Consider the following 20,864-nt stretch of genomic DNA (forward strand, 5'->3'; position numbering starts at 1 on the left):
GCTCACTCTGTCTGTCTGTCTGGTACAATGTTTGAACACGTTATTTCTCCCACTTCCCACTCTTGGATCAAGTTGAAACTTTCACAATTATTCATTATAATGACCGGAACAAATTAACCAATTGATTAGTGGTAATTACTTTTTTTTTATTGGTCTAAAAAGGAAAATAAATCCTACAGTATTGAGTGATAAGGATATTAAGGATAAGGATATTAATGTTGAGTTTTTATCCTTAGATATTTTTTTTATAATCATTATTTATATAGTAGGCTACTTGTTGACTTCAATTTTCGTTTACTAATAAAGCTCCGGGCTGCCATATGCAAAAGGGAAATTACCGATACTTTCTAGATGTTTCGTTATTAGGGTTGCTTACTCCAGTAAAGAACACAACTTCATCGATTGTCCAAAACTGTTTTTTTTTTTTTTTTAGTCTTAAGCGTGTAACATTGATCTAGTAATTAACATAATATTGTGGCTGGACACTCCACTCTATCCCCCATTAACACTTAAAAAGGTCAAAGTGCGTGGGGCATCGTGGGACACGAACTTATGAGGTCTCCCCCCCCTAAAAAAAAGAAAAAAAAAAAACAAACAGCCCAAGTGCAGGCGCTGCCAGCAATCAATACTCTAACGTTTGGGTTACCCTATTGATATTTAGGTGGCATCCCCGGAAGACGCGAAGTACTACCCCATCCCCCCACCTCCCCCCACCTCTCCCGCGCCATCATTTCGTTCGCCCCAACAAGCAGTGTTTGCCAAACTGTGTTACGCGGTAACTTAGTGTTCCACGAAGCCTGAATATGTGTTCCACGAACTAAAGGAATAATTAACTAATAGGCCACGACGCGAATTAATCTCTCTAAAAAAAATAAGCAAAGTGTTCCGCTCAGAATGGGCGAAGTGTACTGTTAATGGAAAAGTTTGGGGAACATTGATGTATACTGTTAAATATGCGCTGACCAAACGCCGAAATAGCCCATGCTACTCAGTTGGGACACTACAAACAAGAGGATCTTGTCTGTGCTGTACTGGTGTAACGGATCGATTGTACAGTATTAATGCGTAGACAAACGCAATATGCACACATTTGTCATTTTTTTTATTCTGACCCACGCTGTGCTGTCTGCCTGGCGGAAGATTAGGTCATCCTCTGTCTCTCTTTTCTCCCGCTTTTTGGAACATTTCCAGTGGCGTAGCTAGGCAACCGTGGGTCCGAGTTCAAGAATACTTAGTGGGTCGTCCTCCTGTAAGATCTTATAGATCTTCTCTTATAGATCTTCTCTTATAGATCTTCTCATATAGATCTTCTCTTATAGATCTTCTCTTATAGATCTTCTCTTATAGATCTAATCTTATAGATCTAATCTTATAGATCTTCTCTTATAGAACTAATCTTATAATCCTTCTCTTATAGCCTAAATCTGATCTTATGTTCAACTTTTCACTAAGACTCCAATATGTTTGTCATACCTTGATTTATTTACTGCAAATACAAAATATAAACAAATTTACATACATATTACATATCGAAACCATAAAATCCACAGATTAAATGGTCATCTAGTTCAGCGTTTCTCAAAATGTGAGGGGCTCGCCCCCCCCACCCAAATGAACAATTTCGTATGAATTCTAAATTTTCCAAAACAAAGTCTTTCTTAAAATAACTAAGATAAATTCGTGTGCAATTACATAAACTCTGTCGCCATATTAGACTATTCTGTTTTAAAAAGTCATGTTTTTGTATGGAAAGGGGAGAGGGTGGTAGAGTGAAAACGTTAATCATCGCTACTTTTTTTTTAAAAATAATTTCTGATAATGATTGCATTTGGCATTAAAGAATAGGGGAATAGGAATACACAAAATTTTGTAATTTCTTAACTAAAATAAAAAAAAAAAAGTATTGGTTTGTCAGATGGGCGGAAGGCGATTGCATGTATCACCCCTTCCACCTGGCACAACCCTTATTCATTTTATATTTACTAATGATAAAATTTGAGATCAGAGTCTGTGTGCGACATAATATACAAATGGGTTTAAACATCAATATGTAGCTTATATATATATATATATATATATATATATATATATATATATATATATATATATATATATATATATATATATATATATGTATAGGCTATATATATATATATATATATATATATATATATATATATATATATATACAGGCCCCCTTTCAGTCGTAGCTTATATTATATAGATATTCAACTAATTTTGTTCACAAACTATGATTTCTCCAATGCTCCCCCCCTCCTTTCATCGAATCGGCTAAGATACCAGAAGTGTCGCAACATAATATAAAAATTATACTGTAATTCAACTAATTTTGTTCACAAACTATAATTTCCCCATAAAAGTAGGGCCGCCCCCCCCCCACACACACACACTCAAAGGGCTTAGGTCGGAAGGGCAGTAGAGGTATTCAACAGGGGGAACGACATAATATAAGGATCGGTTAAAATACCAATAACAAGTATTAATTATATAGATATTTGATTGATTCCGTTAACAAGCTGTGATTTCTACAAATAAATTTGACCGCCCCCCTCCACTCGAAAGTTTACTGGGGGGGGGGGCGGGATTGATGATATCGCCACCTCCCCATCCCACCACATCGGTCAACATACTAGGGGGGGGGGGGGGCAAAATAATCTAAAAATAGGTTGAAATATAAATAATTAGTATATATTACTTACATAGCTAATAAATTCGGGGGGGGGGGGTCGGCCGAGTATGGGGGGGGGCGATCGCCCCTACCCCCCCCTGATCCGCATGTGTATGTGTGTTTTAGTCCAGAAAGGAGACCAAAAAAAAATCGACATAATAGCAGCTGCTAAAGTTGGCAGCCACACGGTATATATAGTTTTTGGTTCGCGACTCACTCTGCAGAACTAAGTTATCCAGATTGAGCAATGCACGTGGAGCAGAACCGAAAGGAAAAAAAAAATGTTCATGTGAAATAAAAACACATGAGGGGATGGGAAAAAGGTGGAACGATAGTTGGTGTTTTACAGGTGACTTAGTCGTGGGGAGTACACGAGAGAGAGGGAGGAATTTAGTATTTCGACTAACTAGAACTCCTACACACATGTATAGAGTATTGAGGGCTAAGCGAGACCGGGTGTGCTTAAGATGAAGGCTAGGACATTGACTAAGATGTAGTTCAAATATATTCTTAGACAGAGGCTAACGAATACAATAAGATTAGAAAATTAAAGTTAAGGCAAGTAAAATAGTTAAACAAGAAAAACATTTAAAAAGTTTATCTAAGGAAAAGAACCGCTAATAACTGCTATTTATTACTAAAAAAATCGTAGAGTTGAGCTCCATTTCTGCTATATAAAAACAAAACTAATTAATTAGTACTAATCGATTAACTAATTGGTTGATTTTGGATTGATTCGTGTATTGTCATCGAATATCAATAATATGCAAACTTTTAACTTGATCCGCGAATGGGAAATGGAGCAAACTTTTAACCAGACAGACAGACAGATAGAGTTGATAAAAGCTTGAAAATAAATTACAGATGGCTTGCATCAAGATTAAATTTAGCGTTAGATTACATTGAAATTACAGCTAGCTTGCTTAAATGAAGATTATAATTAGCCAGATAGATTATAGCAAGAAAACAGATAGCTAGCCATCTTTGATTAAGATTAGAACTTGCTTAATAGCTTAAATCAAAATTACTAAAAGTTAATTGGCTTAGATCAAAATTAAAATTAGCTTGATAGAGTAAATAAAAAACTGCAAGCAGCTAACTAACTTAAATCAATATTACAATTAGCTAACTAGCTTAAATCAAGATTACAATTAGCTAACTAGCTTAAATCAAGATTAGGCCTACAATTAGCTAACTAGCTTAAATCAAGATAACAATTAGCCAACTAGCTTAAATCAAGATTACAATTAGCTAACTAGCTTAAATCAAGATTACAATTAGCCAACTAGCTTAAATCAAGATTACAATTAGCTAACTAGCTTATATCAAGATTACAATTAGCTAACTAGCTTCAATCAAGATTACAATTATCTAACTAGCTTAAATCAAGATTACGATAAGCTAACTAGCTTAAATCAAGATTACAATTAGCTAACTTGCTTAGATCAGGCTTCTAAGTAACTTTACCTAATTTAAATAATTACCTCTTTAAAGTAGATATTAACAATACATAGGATTTATTTAGTTTTACTTTACATTGAAACTTTCTACGCCCATTGAGCCAAGACCAACATCAACCTGCGACCTGTGGGTAGTGTTGAGGCCTACTACAGGGCTGGCCTTAGGCGTAGGCAAACTAGACAGCCGCCTAGGGCCTCCAATTGGTGGGGGCCTCGAGAAGAAAATTGCGAAACTTGGATCGTATCTCAAACATGGCAGAGATTTATGCCAACTAGCCTAGCTCTAAGTCACTACACTAACTTATGTCTCATACGTGAGTGCTGAGATCTACTTTTTAGACTACCGTTGTAAGAAGAACCTTGTTGGTTCCTATTGGTAAATATTTCAAAACTTTGATTTGAGTCTGATGCATCAAAACGCAAACGAGAAGCGGAGAATGCCAAGAGGTCCTATATTAAATTTCGTTATTTGATAGCATTGATTGTTTCAATCCAACAATTAAAATTGGGGCTATTTTATTTGAATGGTGTTTATTTTTATAATTTGTTTTGGGGCTACCAAGGTAGGTAAATCTTTCCACTGCGTTTATTTCCTGTCCATTTATCTTAATGCTTGGATCCGAGTAGGCTTTACCTGGAGCAGGCAAATAAAATACTTTTATTTGTTTGTTTGTAGAGAGGCGGAAGTCTGAAAAGGCTCTTGAAAAGTTACTGCTGATTTTGTTTATGATTTGACTTTAAGCCGCCTCGGGTTGAATAGACCACCATCATATCTATGCGTTCTATTTTGTATCTCTATTTGTGCATGCATCTGCCAGCATAGACAAGAGAGAACATTATAATGAACAGTGTGGGTGCTAGGACACAGTCTTGTTTTACCCCGTTTGAAACTTCGAAGGGGTCTGATGGTTCTCCACTTTCCTGGACACTAGCCTTCATGCCATCATGAAAGTCTCACCATGGATATGAATTTTTGTGACCATTCGTACATTGACGTAATCTTCCAGAGTCGTTCTCTGCTAACAGCGTCGAATGCTTTTGTTAGGTCAACATGTATTGAAAAATGTCAACATTTTTGTTCTTGGCATTTTTTCCCGGACCTGCCTTGCCGCAAAGATCATGTCAATGTTTCCGCGCTCCTTTCTGAAGCCACATTGGCTTTCTAGTAATAGACCATGTTTTAGATGATGCATGAGCGAATTCTAAAATACTACTCACACGCGTTTAGATGCCACATTCTTCGACCTTGACATACAACTCACACCAACTCACGCCAGCGAGTATTTAGAGCGCTCCACCATCTAACACGACTCTCCCCTCTCCCTTTTTTTTTCTATTTCCGAAATCAGCAATTCATATCTTCGGCCCCTCCTTCACCCCTCCCCTCCCCCCTCCAGCTTGGAAGCGAACCATTGAGGGCGAGTATTTAAAGTAAGAGAGAAAAGTCAAAGGGAGATAAAAAAAAAAGAGGAGGCAACTTAAAGCTACTATCCTCTGTCAGTGCCTTCTTAGGGAGAACTGCAGTGTTGCTCGCTTGTACCCTCTAAATCTAGACATCTAGAATCTAGTTTGTTTCAAGGAAAAGCTGTCGGCCTTTTTTCTTGCAGTTTAACATGGATTATTTTGCTTTGTTCTTGTGTGCTGGCAGTATTGTACTAAGTGGTAAATACGTATTTATTCAATTTATTCACATATAGTATACCTTATTTAAAATGTAAATTTCTTTTTTGACTACATGGAAAAAAAAAAAGAATAAAATAGGGTACAATAATAGATATAAATGTAGCTGCATTCCAGAGTGATTGGTATTTACATTGATAGCCTTCACCTTATCAAACTGGAATGTTGCGTAGCATGATGCATATTAGATTACCTCAGTGATGCTCAGCCTTATTCGGAACACGGGCCATTTTTAATTTTCAACACTCGTGTCGCAGGCCACATCAACAAAAAAAAAAAATAAATAAATAGACAGTAAACCATTTTTATTAGAAACACATGAATCTAGTCGGGGCACTGAATCTAGAATTCCAGATGCTCGTCCTAGAGATGATTACGTAACATAGGTTTTGCCCGATTTATCACTAGAAATGTTAGTCCTAATCATAGACCATATATATAGTCCATGGTCCTAACCAATAAGTGTCTGTCATTATTGTGATCATCGTAAACGGTTGTGATAGAGATGTAGACAAGTTTCTGCAAGCAACATGAAGTAGAAACCATCATAATTTCCAATTCTGTTATGTCTCCTAGTTTCAAATGGAGACATTTACCAATATCTTTCACTTTGCCTCGCCCTTGTGCCTTAGAGTGGAGCCCCCAGGGAACAAGACGCAGAGGAAGACCAAAAAGAACATGGCGACGCAGTGTACTGGAAGAAGCAGAGAAGACCGGGAAGAGCTGGGAAACCATAAAAAAAACTAGCAAGAGACCGTGGAGGGTGGCGTGTTTTTTTGTCGAGGCCCTATGTTCCATGAGGAACTCAAAGGAGTGATGATGATGCCTCGCCATTGTCACGAGAAAGGCTGACATCTTCAACAAGATTCTTTTTTTCAGAACACATTTCTTCCATCATTGCTTGCAAGCACTTTTTTAGGGTTCCCCGACAAAATAGCGCGGACAAAATAGCGCCGACAATACTTTAGATATCGTAAAATAAAAAATAGAGCCAATATATTTTTTAAAATTTAATGTTACCATTATTTGTAAGTCATTTTGCAGGAAACACTTTAGATATCTTAAAATATAAATAATCAAACATTATGCAAGAATTATGATAAGCTAAAAAGAATATATTCAAAACATATCATTTATTTTACGTTCGAAATGTGCATTTCAAAACACACAAAGATACTTTCATACTTGTCACATACACACAAAACTTTCACAAAATTAAATTGTATGCACTGTCACGTAGAATCTCCATCAGTGTCTTGTTTCCGTACATTGCGAATATAGCTGCTAGACTTCTGTCAAATTGGAGGTACTTTGTCTTGCTTGCAGCGTTACTTCGTTCTCCAGCATTGTAGCTCAGAATCTTGTTCTCAGTGTTCTCTGAGAAAGTAAGAGATTAACTTGTACACATTGGGGTGATGACCGTCAATAGACAGCTGATGTTCATGGTGTCATCCCTTCACGGAATGCTTTGTTCTTAATAGATTGTCCTGTACTCGACTTCTAACATTCCGTAATACTATCTTGGAGTCACTCTGCGTTACTGTCTTAAAGTTGTCCTCCCAAAATTCATACGAATTCCCTACAAAATCATTTAGTTCTTCGAAGGCAGTATTTACAGATAAGAAATGGGATCGCCAGGTTAACTAATCCTGACACAACTAAGATTTACAATGTTGCGCCCAGAGACGCCCTGGTTTGATCAAATGGAGATGCTGCACATAATCAAGATTTCTGATTATACTATAACACACATTTGTGACACACGCATCGTCATATGACTACGTAACACTTGAACGACGTCATCAAATTTCAACATCGTATTTTTGTTAGCAAGTTAAGCATTTTGAGCATAGTTAAAAAAGGAGAATGTGATACATTTTTAAAATACTCTCTTTCTCTGTTTATATGGAATACTTTTAGATCTATGAATGTTGAAGAAGACAGGGACCTCAACGAAAAATGCTACCCAGTAAAGGAAATATTTTCTTTCTAATATATTTGTGGAGAGTAGATTTTCTACACTTTGTGCCGTCGGTTCGGCGGGCGAATGGAATCACGTCGCGGACCGGATGTGGCCCGCGGGCCGTATGTTGGGCATCACTGGATTGCACTATATTACCTCCCCCATATTACTGTATATTGTGTTACGGCGACTGTTGCTTACATGTAAAAATAGCTACACCTTTATGACCACAATGCAGGTCAATAGGCTGGTTACGGTATTTTGAATAAGTGAGCAAAAAAGTCACACTTTTATGTGAATATGATAATTGGTAACCAGAGTCCTATTGTCATTTATACAATTTGTAGCATCAACGGTTGCCCTGCGATCATTCACATGCAATGTGCAAAGGTCTCATCTATCTGTCTGAGTAATAGATGCATAGGCCATAGAGCAGCGGTTCTCAACCTTTTAAGCTCGGCGACCCCCTTTGTACAATTCCTCACTTTGCCGCGACCCCTCCCCCCCCCTTACACAAACACAGCAATAGAAGAGTAGACAATGACAATCCATATTTTCGATGGTCTGAGGCGACCCCTGGCAAATCGTCAATCGACCCCCAAAGGGGTCGCGACCCACAGGTTGAGAACCCCTGCCATAGAGCATCTCTATCTATCTATCTATCTATCTATCTATCTATCTATCTATCTATCTATCTATCTATCTATCTATCTATCTATCTATCTATCTATTGTACAATTCATTATATAATGTTTTTCTCCTGCCAGGCTGTTTCATCACCTCTGAAGCTTGTTTGTCAGAAAGCTCTGAATGCCAATCATTGTCTCAATCACAAAGTCAAGATCCTAAAAATATCCCTGCACTTTGCAAGTATAATCACGTGGTTTACATACTTTGTTTGAATTGATTTAGTGAGAACAATAATTAGGGGGTGGCGAGGAAGACGATCTAGAGCAGCGGTTCTCAACCTTTTGTTCTCGGCGACCCCTTTTTACAATCCTCCAGTCTGCCGCGACGACCCCCCCCCCCCTTGCATACACACACAGCAATAGAAGAGTAGACAAAAACAATCCATTTTTTCAATGGTCTTTGGCGACCCCTGGCAAATCCTCAATCGACCCCACAAGGGGGTCGCGACCGACAGGTTGAGAACCCCTGATCTAGAGGGAGAAAGAGAAAGCTTATTTTTAGAGTTTTGGACCCTCTTTTATTGTTTTGGGGATAGTGGTGGTTTAAAAATTTCAAAGTAACCATTTTTTTCTGACTGGCTTAGTCCAGCATAAATAAAAATACCCATGCTATTGAAGGATGCATTGAACAAGATAAACATTAAAAAATACATTTCTTTAAAAGGCAATACCTCCCTTACAACTTACAATACAGTTAAATATAAAAAAGAATTTATAAAAAAAAACAACATCAGGTGAAGTCGGGTATCGAACACGTATTTTGGCACCGTCAATTTTGGCACCGTCAATTTTGGCACCGTCAGGTCGATGAACCTATGTATTTATCCATTAGGTCAGAGCTACTTTGTATGATTGTCATTGTTTCATGTATTGGCACTGGCAATATATAGAAACTAACAGGAATGGCTTTATTTCATGAATTTGCGAGAATATATAGTTCTGTGATTAATACATAACAATCTATGTATCTATGTATCTATATATATATTTATATATATATGTATATATATATATATATGTATATATATCTATCTATATATATCTATATATATATCTCTATCTATCTATCTATCTATCTATCTATCTATCTATCTATCTATCTATCTATCTATCTATCTATCTATCTATCTATCTATCTATCTATCTATCTATCTATATATATATATAATTATATATAGGTCTGTGAGTTGATCAATCGCGGATAGGAGTTTGTTTCTAATATATATTTATAGGTCTGTGACATTTGAAGCACTATTTTATTTCGACTAAAAAAAAACAAAACACTTTCTCATAGTGTATATGAGGATGCGTCCATGTAAAAGTTAAAAACAAAAACATTTATGAAAAAGTGGCTACTGTTCTAAAAAGGGGAGGGGGTAATATTAATATTTTTTTTCCAAAAAATTTGAAATTGTCCCTGCTTAGTCGCTAATATAGGGTCAACAATTGAAAGTCCTTTTCTAAATCAGGTACGGCAAAAAAAAAAAAAAAAAAAAAAACAATAAATTATTACATTACATTAGGAATATTAAAATCGAGTACATTGAACTGAGAAAAAAAAGCCCCTCTAGCTTAACAACATGCATACTCTGTGAATGTTAACTGTTTTTTTTTTTTTAATTATCTATCTACAGTAACCTTTCAAAAGTAAAGTCTTGCTACGACAAGGCCATTGTAGGATGCAAGACGGATGAACATCGAAAATTGATTCAGGCTAGTATGGATGGGACGGAAAGTGCGTTAAATACTTATTGTAAGTAATAGAATTTTGTTTTAAGATTGGTGAAATAAAAATGCATACATTTTTACACATTTTAACTCTTTATGGCGATATGGCCCGATTCAGAGCCAACGACACTGTGTGCGAAGCCCTGACTGCGTATACAAAGTGCAGATGTTTTATCTGGTTAACGAGGATGTCAAGTGGCCAGCACAATGACCACACCGCCTTTACTTTTCCCCAACTAATGTCAGGTGCCCATTAGAGCTGGCTGGACTCAGAGGCGCCATAACGACCCCGAAGCTGAACATCCCAGTCTTCACCAGGATTTGAACCAGGAAGCCATGGCGCCTCCGGTTGCGTGTACAGTGTTTGGCTCATCTTGCTTTCTGATTACAATATTACTCCAGCATTAAAAAGTATCTAACAATAATCGATTCATGTTAATCAAAACATATTGACACTCCATCATTATGATCATAATAATCGGATGGTCCAGTTATATGCTTGTGTTACAAGACGGTATACTCAGATTAGAATTCATCGTTCCAGTTATTCATCCATGTTTGAACCAGTTGCCCAAATGTTGTAGTCTAACTTACCATAGCGACCGCTCAACAACCCACAAGTAGTCTCATTGACCTAATTAAAAAACAAAACAAAACAAAACAAACCCCACCGTAACCAGACTAAGGATGGCAGACGAAACTGGTGTTGTGTTGGTCGCCCAGAATTAGCAGTCGACAAACACACATAGCATACACATAGGCCTGGACTTTGAGAGTTATTACAGAACACGGCTTTACAGTTTGCACCGTACTTCATTAACGTTTCGCTTTTCGACTAATAGCAATGCTCGTGTCTACATTTCGCTGGGTTCCACGACAATTCGTTCACTGACATTTCGTTCACCGACAAATCGTTCACGACTTTTCGTTCACGCGACTATTCGTTCACCAGACATTTCGTTCACCAGACAATTCGTTCACGCGACATATCGCTCACGGACTATTCGCTCACAGACAACTTGTTCACCGACAACTTGTTCACCGACAGTTGGTTCACGACAAATCGTTCACGCGACTAATCGTTCACGAACAATTCGTTCACAGACAAATTGTTCACAGACAAATCGTTCACTGGATATTTCCAAAAACAAAAAAATTGCTAGAGATCAGGCCTAATCCGAAATTCTTTTTAAAACTTTTGTTAGTTTGTTGTTAATATTTTGTTAATGAGGACAGTATGTGAAAAAATTATACTTAAAAGATAAAAGAGATCTTACAAGCAAGCTGAAATTTTAAATGGGACCTCACTTTACTATAGGTAACATTTTTACTTTCAACATGTAGGCCTTCTTTTACTCTCGTGTCCATCATGTAGTCTTGGTCGACCTATCCATATTTGCTTATCTTCTTAATAGCGGTCCAGATGTTTAATTAACATACCCATTTTATTGATATCTTATTAACAAAAACAAATCTTATCTTATATAATACAGACGTTTCTTCAAAAAAGAAGATGATTACGTCCTACGCGTCATGCATTCTGCCAAGTCACTGGTTTTCCTGGCTAGTTCAGACACACTAGTATTTTTTCCACAATCCTTTCAGTGTTTTTACGAGAGATAATTTAGATTTTTAGCAATGGTACTAGATTTGGTACAGCACATGGTTTCACTGTTCAACTCTGAACGTCACATACTAGATACAGATCTAAGGTTAATACTTATCAATTAAGACATCTAAGAAAAAAAAACTAATTACATATAGAACACTAGGAAATATTTTGGTTCCCTATCAAAAAATTATAATTTATTGCAAAACAACAAAATAATTTTTTTTCAATAAATTTGTTATTGAAGTCAAAGCAATCAAATTAGTCTACCAATGGGTGGTCACATATAGAAACAAGTTAACTAAAATAAAAATAAAATAAAACTTCTTTTAAACTTGATGGAAAGTACTATACTAGTGTCTAGTAGATATTTTCAATGTTAACAGATTGAACATGTGTATAGGCAATGTCCAATAAGTTGTATGACTTCCAGAGGAGCCAGTCTGTCTCAACTCAACTCAGCTAGGTGTCAACTAGAGTAGCCAGATGAATGGGTAGATTCCCGGTAGATGAAAAAAAGAAGGGGGTGTAAATGTATATTAAAGGTGAAAGTAAAAATGTTACCTATAGTAAATAGTAAAGTGAGGGCCCATTTACATTTTTAGCTTGCTTGTAAGATCTCTTTTTTTATTTTAAGTATAATTTTTACCACATTCTGTCATCATTAACAAAATATTAACAACAACAACGAAATTAAATAAACTCGGATTTGACCTGATCTCTAGAAATTTTTTGCATTTGGAAATAATAGCTACAAAAGTTTTAATGTAAATAAATTAAACACGCGACGAGAACATATAATATAAACAATATGTTACTATCCAGTGAACGATTTGTCTGTGAACAATTTGTCCGTGCCGTGAACGAATAGTCGCGTGAACGATTTGTCGCGTGAACGATTTGTCGTGAACCAACTGTCGGTGAACAAGTTGTCGGTGAACAAGTTGTCTGTGAGCGAATAGTCCGTGAGCGATATGTCGCGTGAACGAATTGTCGGGTGAACGAAATGTCTGGTGAACGAATAGTCGCGTGAACGAAAAGTCGTGAACGATTTGTCGGTGAACGAAATGTCAGTGAACGAATTGTCGTGTCCCCATTTCGCTGTAGGGGTGCTGGGACAGTGCGCGGAACCAAACCTCTCCCCTGTTCCCGACCAGCAGTTGTTCTTAGCAGGATATCAAGAGAGACATTGTTTAACGTTATCTAGCCAGTTTTTCTTTGGACGACCTTATCTTATCTTATATAATACAGACGTTACTTCAAAAAAGAAGATGATTACTTACTAATCATTACCATGCATTCTAATCAATGACTTAAATTCTGCCAAGTCACTGGTTTTCCTGGCTGGCTCAGGCAATCCATTCCATGCTCTAATAGCACTAGGGAAGAAGAAGTATTTGTACAAATTTGTCCTAGCATATGGGACGAGGAATGTGCCTTTATCTTTGTGTCTCTCTGAGTATTCTATTAGATTTTGTATTTGTATTTGAAGTATTTTATGTTTAATTGCTACTTTACTTTTGAGTCTTCTGTCCTGAAGGCTTTCTAAATTTAGTGATTTTACTAAAGGTGTTACTCTAGTCAAATGTGAGTTTTCGTTTGTTATGAATCTCACTGCTCTATTTTGTGTCTGTTCCAGTTTCTTAATGTTTTCTTGAGTTGAGGAGTCCCAAACAGAGGATGCATATTCTATTATTGGCATATGCTTTGTTTGATTTTTTTGATAGTTTCATATTCCTGCCCCCCCCCCCACACATACACTGAACTTTTGTGAGTGTGTCATGACTTACAAAAATGACCCAAACCAACTCACCTGTAGCCTCTTCACAGTATTTAGGGGAATCTAAGGTCTAGGAAATCTCATTAGATTATGTCTTCTCGACAGGTAAACAAGATATGACCTGTTCAGCGCTCGGCATGTCCAAATGTTTTACTGAAAGTTCAGTTGGGCCGCAGAGCCAGGGAGCAAAGAACATGACTGATGAGGACTGCAGGTTAGTGAAAATACTGAACTTTTAACGGTTAGATGAAGTTATGATTTGAATAGAGGCACTGTAAACAAGAAAAAAAAAACATAAACAAGAAAGACATGAACAATACCATGGGCTTAGCCGTGGGATTCTTGGGGCTCAATCCCCCCCCCCCCCGAAATGAAATTCCCCTGCAGGGGGGGGGATGTGGAGTTTTGGGACTGATTTTTGGCTTTGATTTTGTTTATTTTAGATGTGACTCTATGTTAAACCATCACTTGCCCCCGCGCAGCTGAGAGGGTTTTGAGTTTAAAATCCACCTCAAGGTAGTTTTGAGGTTTTTTAAAACTCCCTCTGCTATAAAAAAAAAATAATAATGCAAACGAGAGTCACCAAAATTCCATGAGCGTAGCTAAGGGGATTTGAAGTTTAAAAAAATCTCCTCCAAATTTTGTTGTAGTCAAAACCCCCTATTTAATATAAGACTAAAGCATACAATAGTCACCCGATTCTATGAGCGTAGCCAAGAGGGGTTTTGGTGTTTAAAACCCACTCCAGCAGGGTTTGAAGCTTAAAACCACCATTTTAAAATAAAATTAAAGTAAACCGCTAGGCGGCGGGGCACTCCACTAGACCTCCTAGCTGGCATGGGCAGGGCGTCTACAATCTTCCCACTAACTCCAGGAATAACTTATTCCAGGGTCCAATAAACGACTTCCAAAAGAATGAAGGGTCAGAATATAATAACGATTTACTATACACACATACACACACACACACGCACGCACGCACGCACGCGCGTATATGTATATATATATAGCAGGGGGGGGGAGTAAAAAAAATCCCCCCTCCCCGAAAAAATCCTGGCTACGCCCATAATAGTTATAATGTTTTATTATTATTATTATTATTATTATTATTATTATTATTAAACACATCCTTTATCCAACTTTAAGAGCGATGTCTTTTCTCTTAATAACAAATGAATGTTATATTACAACAAGAATGGAACATTTTTTACCGCGCCCCATTACCATTTCCCTTTTTCCACGGAAACAGAATACTGCTTAAATGAATATAAAGATCTACTAAACTTTATAATAATCCAATGTTAGGCCTTCAACTCTAGACTTAAAAGGCGATGTGCAGAATTTTCGTAAACATAGTATTATTAAACTATTATTTAATAATAATACTAATCTTTATTGTCCGTAATGAAATTAGTTTTACAATTTGTGCATTACACCAAACAAAACTTTTGTAACTTTAAAATAACAAAGTGTACATTCACACCTGACTCGCTCAAAATTTACATGTGACAAAGTTTATATCAGATTGTTTCTATTTAATGATTTGATTGCCAGGGGAACAAAAATAGTTTTTATGTCTGTTTGTATTTGCTATCGGTGCCTTTGTATCTCTTTTGGAAGTTAGGAAATTCCGGCTTGCGAAGTCCTTTCAAAACCGATGTTGGATCTAGACCTAGTCCACGTTCTCTAGCCGAATTAATCTCCCCCTCCTTTTTTAAAACTATAACGGTCAAACTGGAGCTATCCCAATGGGGCCAACGAGCTAGTAATTGTATTCAGAGCAATATACTTCAACCGACAACTTTGTAGGACAATCGTTCTATTGTTTTTTTAATCTACCATTCATCATCTGCCCTAGAGGCCACAAGGTCTGAGAGGGGAACTTTACCTGGGGAACTTTACCTGGGGAACTTTACCTGGTAGATATACGTAGGGAAAACGAAAAAAAAAATATTGATAAAAGAAACAACAACAACAACAACAACAGCCACAGCGACAACAGCAACAACAGTAACAACAACAACAACAGCAACAACAACAGTAACAACAGCAACAACAACTACAACAGCAACAACTACAGCAGCAACAACAACAACAACAAAAACAACACAACAGCAACAACATTAGCAACAACAACAACAGCAAAAACAACAACAACAACAACAACAACAATAACAACAACAACAACAACAGCAACAACAACAACAGCTACAACAGCTACAACAAGAACAGCTACAACAACAACAACAACAACAACAACAACAACATGTCATGTTACCAACAAGTCGCCATTATAGGCTCATTTTTTTTTTATTGCTTGCCAGGAAAGTGCTGAAACTTGAGCGTTGTTTGACAGAGCTGCAGTCAAAGTGCGGGAACACAATCAAGGAAATTGATATGACACTTGAACAGTCAAAACCAATTCTTATTGAATGTAAGTATTTTTTGTTTAAGGTCAGTTTATCTTGTAGTGAAACATAAAATAGTGCGTATGTTCGTGTGTGTGTGTGTGTGTGTGAGAGAGAGAGAGTTATTGGGAGAAAGATAGAAAGAGAAAGAAAGATGGAGCAAGAGAGAACAAAAGAGAGAGACAGAAAGAAAGAGAAGAAAGAAAGAAAGAAACAAAGAGAGAACAATAGAGAGAGGCGAGAGAGGAAAAAAGAAACAGAGAGAGAAAGAGAGAAAGAGAGAAAGAGAGAGAGAGAAAAAAAGAAAGATATGAACTGAGTTCTAATGAACAATGGTCATAGCCAGTCTGATCAACGAACTAAGTATTCAGCCGGGGAGGTAAAAGGCTGTTGGTCATATTGCGTGTAGTATAAGGCTATATTTTTTTAAAAATACAAAGCTTTTAACAATCAACTCACTCTTTCCATCTGGTACACATTTTATACACGTCTGGTACACATTTTAATACACGTCTGGTACACATTTTATACGTCTGGTACACATTTTATACGTCTGGTACACATTTTATACGTCTGGTACACATTTTATACGTCTGGTACACATTTTATACGTCTGGTACACATTTCATTACACGTCTGGTACACATTTTATTACACGTTATTTGTCCCAATTTCTCATTCTCGTATCAACTTAAAACATTTCATAATTATTCATTGTCCCTAACACACATGAATCAAACAAAAAAAAAACAAAACAACTGACCAATTATTTTATCAATTAGTCGTAATTTTGTTTAAAAATAGTGACAGTAAGGAGACGTATGCCTTTGTGTAAAGAAAAATAATTTTGAAACCAACAATGGATAACTATAAAACCTTCTATTTTCATAGGCACTTGTCTAACACAGTGGTTAGGGTTGATATCCGCATTTAAGTCAAGCAACTTAAATAAAATGTTTTTGAAAAGCTAGCCCGGAAGCCTTCTCCCAGGTAAACCTCCCCCACCCCAACTGGTCCACACAAGTGATTGGACCATAGCGCTCAAAGCATGAACTTGCGCTCTAGGTCTAAACAAAAACAATAAGTAACATTATTTACAAATGCACAATTATATTATTGTTCTTCTAGATCTATTACAAATTAATCACAGAAATGGAGTAAAAATATTTTAATTACACTTATCCTAACCTTATTTGAATCAGACAAACAAAAATAAAAAAGACTTTTCTTCCTATATACAAATACCTCATGTAGTCCGCACTTAATAACTAATGAATGATAGATTTTAAAAAAAAAGGTGGAGCAACCATTTGAAGTAACGTCTGTGGTGTATAAGATAAGATAAGATAATGTTAAGTAAAAAGATACATTCATATTATTTTATAGTCTATAAAAGTGATATTAACCCCCCCCCCCTCTTTTTTTTTTCCAGGCTAGGGAACAATCTATATTTACGACACGGTATTAACAGACAGATTCAGTACTTTAATTTTGTGTTTTTTTTAACATTTAATTTCCTCTACTGTGGCCAGAACTAACAATGGGGGGGGGGGGGCGGGGGCGGGGAGGATAGTAGCGCTTCAAGGTCCAAATAATGCCCGCAAGTCGTAGTTTTGAATAACTGGTTTGTGAAAGATAGTAAGCTCACCATTCTGTATGTGTGTGCTTGTGTGATATTTTTTATAAAAGTAAAATTCCCCTTTCAGACTTTGTAGTCTATAAGGCAGATGATGTAAAGGTCATCTGTTTCTGTGGCCTACGGTTGACGCGGGTGTCTTGTGGCCAGCGCAACGACCAACCGCCTTTACTTTTTCCCAACTAATGTCAGGTGGGGGGACTCAGAGGCGCCAAGGGATCACGAACCAGGATTTGAACTCGGACCCCCGGTTCAAAAGCCAAACGCGTTACCGCTTATCCACCGCGCCTACCTGATATTTTTATGCCTAGACTATTTAATTTCCTCAACTAATTTGTATTGTCTTATTTCTTTTCAGGTAAGGGTAGGTTTAAGAACACCGGAAGTATATCTGGGCCCAGCTGCTTGTTCGCAGCACTCTCTCTGGTTTTACTGGTCCGGATGTAATTTTATTTTAAGAAATAAGGGAGATAATTGCTTTATTCTTTACATTTTTTTAAAATATGCTTGTACGTATGTATGCATTTTTATTTTCAATGTGTAGATAATAGTTTTTGTATCTAAGAAAGTAAGTCATTTGAGTGCCAAAATTGAATACGAACCTGTGCCTCTTTGTTCTTTAATCCTATATTTAAATTGTAGCAAAACTATATCATTATAATACTGTTTTCCGTTTGCGGAGGTATCATAGTGACCACATTTTATTTTTAATGTATACTCATATTATATTCAACCACTATATAGTTTTAAAAATATGCATGAGAGAATTCTAGATGAGGAATACAAATTTGAATGTAAGCAGATATGCTATGCTAGATGTTCCCTAAAGGAGGTATTTCTAATACATACAATGCCAATATTTTATATTCAATACACATACAATATACATCGCCGGTCACACTAAATCAAAGGGAGAATTATACCAAGAAACTTTACTATTATTTAAATATAATGAAATGATATGTTAAGCAAATAATGTTTTACGAACCTTATATCAATTCATTCTGTCTGTCCTATACAAAATCCTATATACGTTATCTCTCCCACACCCAAGTATCGGATCAAGTTAATATTTCGCACAATTATCTTTTGAACCTGAAAGAACAAGAATCAATATAAAAATTAACCAATTAATTAGTTAACTATTGGTAATTAAATATTTTGTTTTGTATCAAACAAAGGAAAGAAATAGTACTTTGCGGTGGCATAAGTTGAATTAGTCCCCTTTATATTTTATGTCGTCGCTTAAAAGTTTGAAACTAACAATAGATAATCTATAAAACCTTAATTTTCTTAAGCACTTTGTTGGCACAGTGGTTAGTGGGTATTGTATTGAGGTGAGTTCAAATTCAAGTAGTACACTTTTTTATTTATATAAAATGCATTTAAAAAGCGTTCTCGGTAACATTTACGTAGATACACCCATTCTAACCCCTGCCCCATCTATGACTGGTCCAGACAGGAGATAGGATCATAGCGTATTGAGAAAGCTAAAAGCATGAAATTGCACTAAACAAAAACAATTGGTAAAAATATTTCTAATCGCACAGATTTATTATTGTTAGTCTTGATTTATTACAAATTAAATTCCATGACTGATCCAAACTAATTGATACAATGAAACTTCATATAAGCTTTGTTTTAAAAAAAAAAGTATTTTTTTCTATATTTTCTTGCGTATGTTCATCACTTGTAAATCGGGCTTCCAATGATACAGTAGAACTTGGTAAAAAAAAATGTCTCAAGAATCAATTACTTTGATGAGACAGACATTTGGTTATGGGCCCCAATGTCTTAAAATCATTACTATGGCCAGGTCTATTTTAAATCACTTTTTTGGAAATTGGTGGCTCTCTTCTTCCTTTCGATCAGTATTGACATTATGTTAACTCTTCATGCTTAATTACATTGATTAAACCCTGTACATTCAAATTCATGAAAGAAAAGGTAGATGTATAATGTATTAGCATATATTTTAAATTTCTGTATATTTAAATTTCTCTCTCTGTATACATGTGTGTGTGTGAGTGTGTATTGTTTTTGTGTGCATGTATGCACTAAAGTTTCATCTAGGTATTTCTCAGTGTCTATGTTTATTTATCGATATTTATGTGTTGCGATCTGGGTTTTAGATGCGTCATTGAAGCAGAGTTTGTTACAACTTAGATCATAAAACTTCTACTGGGCAACAGGTAATTAAGGCAGCAAAGGTTTGAACTCAGCACCTTCGTAGATAACAAAGAGAAATACAAACAAAACAAAAGCCCATTTCTCAGATGAAAAATTGCTAACTCTTTTGTTTAGAATTTAAAGATTTAAAAAAAAAAGAAAAAAGAGAATTAAAAAATAATAATAAAAGTTGAATACACATTAAACAAGTCACCTTATAAGCTCAGTGTTGAAAGACTGAGTTAACCCTTTTAGTACTAAGCAGTTGCAACAATATATTTACATTTCTACTGCAAGTTCGCTTTTGTATGCGTTAAGGGTTAAACGAATAAGAACGGACTATATTTGATCTTCGTGACCAGACATTTTATTTCTTAAGTAAAAGTTCCAAAATTGAATTCTGAATGTAGCTCGCGGTGTGATTACGTCATTGGTCAACTCTGAGCGAAGTCTGCAAATTTTACTTGGGGATTAAAAAATCGGACAAAAGAATGATGCTTCTTAGAATGTAAAGCAAGCAATGCCGTCATCACTTCTGCTAAAGCTTTGGGTGTCCTATTATTTCTTTGTATAGGCTAGTGATTTTATTTTAGAACGTAAGCAAATGTGACGAAGTCTGCTGTCAATAGAAAAAGATCTAAATCTCGCAAGAATGAATGCTTATACACTTATCGCTGTGGTGTAACATTGCATTTTTTTAAACATTGATAATTTATCATTAAAAAAAGGCTTGCTCAAAATTGCATAAATCTGTTTTCATTTTAATGTTGTACTTATCTATACATCATTCATCTTTTTTTTTGTGTGGGCTGAAAGGTGGATAAACTGCGCACTGGTTTCCAGTTCAGACTGTTAGGGTTTCGGGGGCCAGTGTATTGTTCGGGACTCTCCATAGAGTCTGTAGCTTTGAAGGGCATGGTCGGCAATCTCTCCTGATGCTCCTCATGAGCATGTTTCGCTAATCCAAATTTTTAGCTTGAAAAAATTATAACGGTCAAACAAAACTGTGACTGGCCAGTTAGCTAGTAATTCTTTTCCCAAAGATATACATAA

The 20,864-nt window shown here is 36.2% G+C and overlaps 1 protein-coding gene across 1 annotated transcript; it reads left to right on the top strand.

Annotated features, from left to right (window-relative positions):
• The first annotated feature begins 5,532 nt into the window (after positions 1–5,532).
• LOC129928672 (uncharacterized) lies at positions 5,533–20,551 on the top strand. The gene is made up of 6 exons (XM_056043981.1): positions 5,533–5,811; positions 8,560–8,662; positions 10,116–10,234; positions 13,704–13,812; positions 15,923–16,032; positions 18,001–20,551. The coding sequence occupies exons 1-6, from the start codon at positions 5,763–5,765 to the stop codon at positions 18,087–18,089; spliced, it is 579 nt and encodes a 192-aa protein (XP_055899956.1). The 5' UTR covers positions 5,533–5,762; the 3' UTR covers positions 18,090–20,551.
• Positions 20,552–20,864: the final 313 nt, after the last annotated feature.

The sequence above is a fragment of the Biomphalaria glabrata genome, chromosome 10, assembly GCF_947242115.1.
Source record: "Biomphalaria glabrata chromosome 10, xgBioGlab47.1, whole genome shotgun sequence".
Classification (NCBI taxonomy): Eukaryota; Metazoa; Mollusca; class Gastropoda; family Planorbidae; genus Biomphalaria; species Biomphalaria glabrata.

Excerpts from the sequence above, each read along its gene's own strand:
- LOC129928672 (XM_056043981.1), top strand. The coding sequence starts at position 5,763 with ATGGATTATTTTGCTTTGTTCTTGTGTGCTGGCAGTATTGTACTAAGT. Across the intron at positions 13,813-15,922 it reads ATGACTGATGAGGACTGCAG|GAAAGTGCTGAAACTTGAGC; the intron begins GTTAGTGAAAAT and ends ATTGCTTGCCAG. Across the intron at positions 16,033-18,000 it reads AAAACCAATTCTTATTGAAT|GTAAGGGTAGGTTTAAGAAC; the intron begins GTAAGTATTTTT and ends ATTTCTTTTCAG.